This window comes from Fopius arisanus, unplaced genomic scaffold, assembly GCF_000806365.1.
Source record: "Fopius arisanus strain USDA-PBARC FA_bdor unplaced genomic scaffold, ASM80636v1 scaffold00088, whole genome shotgun sequence".
NCBI classification, from domain to species: domain Eukaryota; kingdom Metazoa; phylum Arthropoda; class Insecta; order Hymenoptera; family Braconidae; genus Fopius; species Fopius arisanus.
The window spans coordinates 344,151-345,550 of NW_011887827.1; the positions used below are offsets into that span (position 1 = coordinate 344,151).

Here is a 1,400-nt window from a genome sequence, read left to right on the forward strand (position 1 = left end):
TTTTTTTTTACCCAGAATCCCACACGTACGATTTCGTGTATAATAATTTGTATTTACAATTTCTCCAAAACCCGGGACTCTCATTAAATCTCAAAACGTCACATCTACCTCACCCTCCAGTAATTTCTATGAAATTTATTTCCCCAGTACTGCATTAAAAATTCGCCAATAATTATCGAATATCGAATCGGTGAATAAATCTTGAGTTAAAAATTCAGGAAATTCAGGTCCTCGACTTTGACAGGAGGTGCTTTAATCATACTAATGACTGAACATAAATTACTCATCTTTCGGGTGAACTGTGCACATCGGCTGACGAGGGAATTGCGCGATTACAGGCTGTACACAAAACACGAGCCACGAGTCGATAAATCAGCGAGTGAATGACGGGAATTGCGGAATCGAAGAGCTGTACAGAGGGAAATGGACGTATGGGTGCGAGGTGATGTATAAACCGGAAGTTTGAACAACTGTTTGGCGATTCCGCGTGCATTCAACGGCTGTCTCACACCGCCTACATGATTTTTCATTTTTTTTTCATTCGCGTGGGTGGAAACTGGGAGAACAGTATTTATCGTGTCATACTGATTTTTAATGCTAAATAAATTACAATTGTAAACGTCTGAACTGTCATGCAATTGTTCTCGGAATTGCATGTACAAATGTTTATGAATTATTTGAATGATCTGAATCTTTATCGTTTTACTATGGTAAATAATCAATTTTAATTGCAATTCCGTAGATCATAATTGAAGTATTGATCGATTGGGGTGGACGAACCCGGAATAAACGGCGTAAGTCGAATCGTCGCGGTTCGTTGCTTCCAGCCTTGAATAAACATTCACATTGCTATGTATTTGCGCTCACAATTTTTATCCACTTTCCCTCTCCCCTGTTTCTGTTTAACGAACATTAGATATGCGGGACCTCGACATGATCAAACATGTCACGTGAGTAAATTTTCACGTAATGTTTACCCCGTTGTTTGTGCGTCGGGCTAATTTACAAATGGACGGATCGCGCGCTTTTTTAAATTAGGATTGTCCGATCATAATTGTGTCGATGCAATCTCGAGATTTTTATCATTTGAAAAAATTCGTGGACATGCTATGAGGTGTTACGCGGTAAAATGGTGGAATTTTGAATTTCTCTGGAAGTCATTTCCGTTATTCATTAAATTTCGTGGAATTATTGTAATTTCAGATTTTATGGACTGCATTATCTGTCGCCCTCGGTGTAGAATTGAGGGGAGATCTTGTGAGAGGTACTCCATGCATCAAGAAATATCATCAGCTGTTCTGCCCCACTGCTGGCAACACATACCCCATGTGAGCAATTTTTAAAATTGATTTAATATCGATTTAATACCGAGAATACTTAATGATTTGAATTGAGAAAGC

At 38.6% G+C, this 1,400-nt stretch overlaps 1 protein-coding gene across 1 annotated transcript in view; it reads left to right on the forward strand.

Moving 5' to 3' along the window:
- LOC105270485 (uncharacterized) overlaps positions 1 to 1,332 on the forward strand; it is a 7,242-nt gene extending 5,910 nt beyond the window's left edge. Inside the window, exon 5 of the mRNA XM_011311451.1 lies at positions 1,204 to 1,332. Within this exon, the coding sequence (XP_011309753.1) occupies positions 1,204 to 1,332 (129 nt within the window). The remainder of the gene's footprint in view (positions 1 to 1,203) is intronic.
- The last annotated feature ends 68 nt before the right edge of the window (positions 1,333 to 1,400 follow it).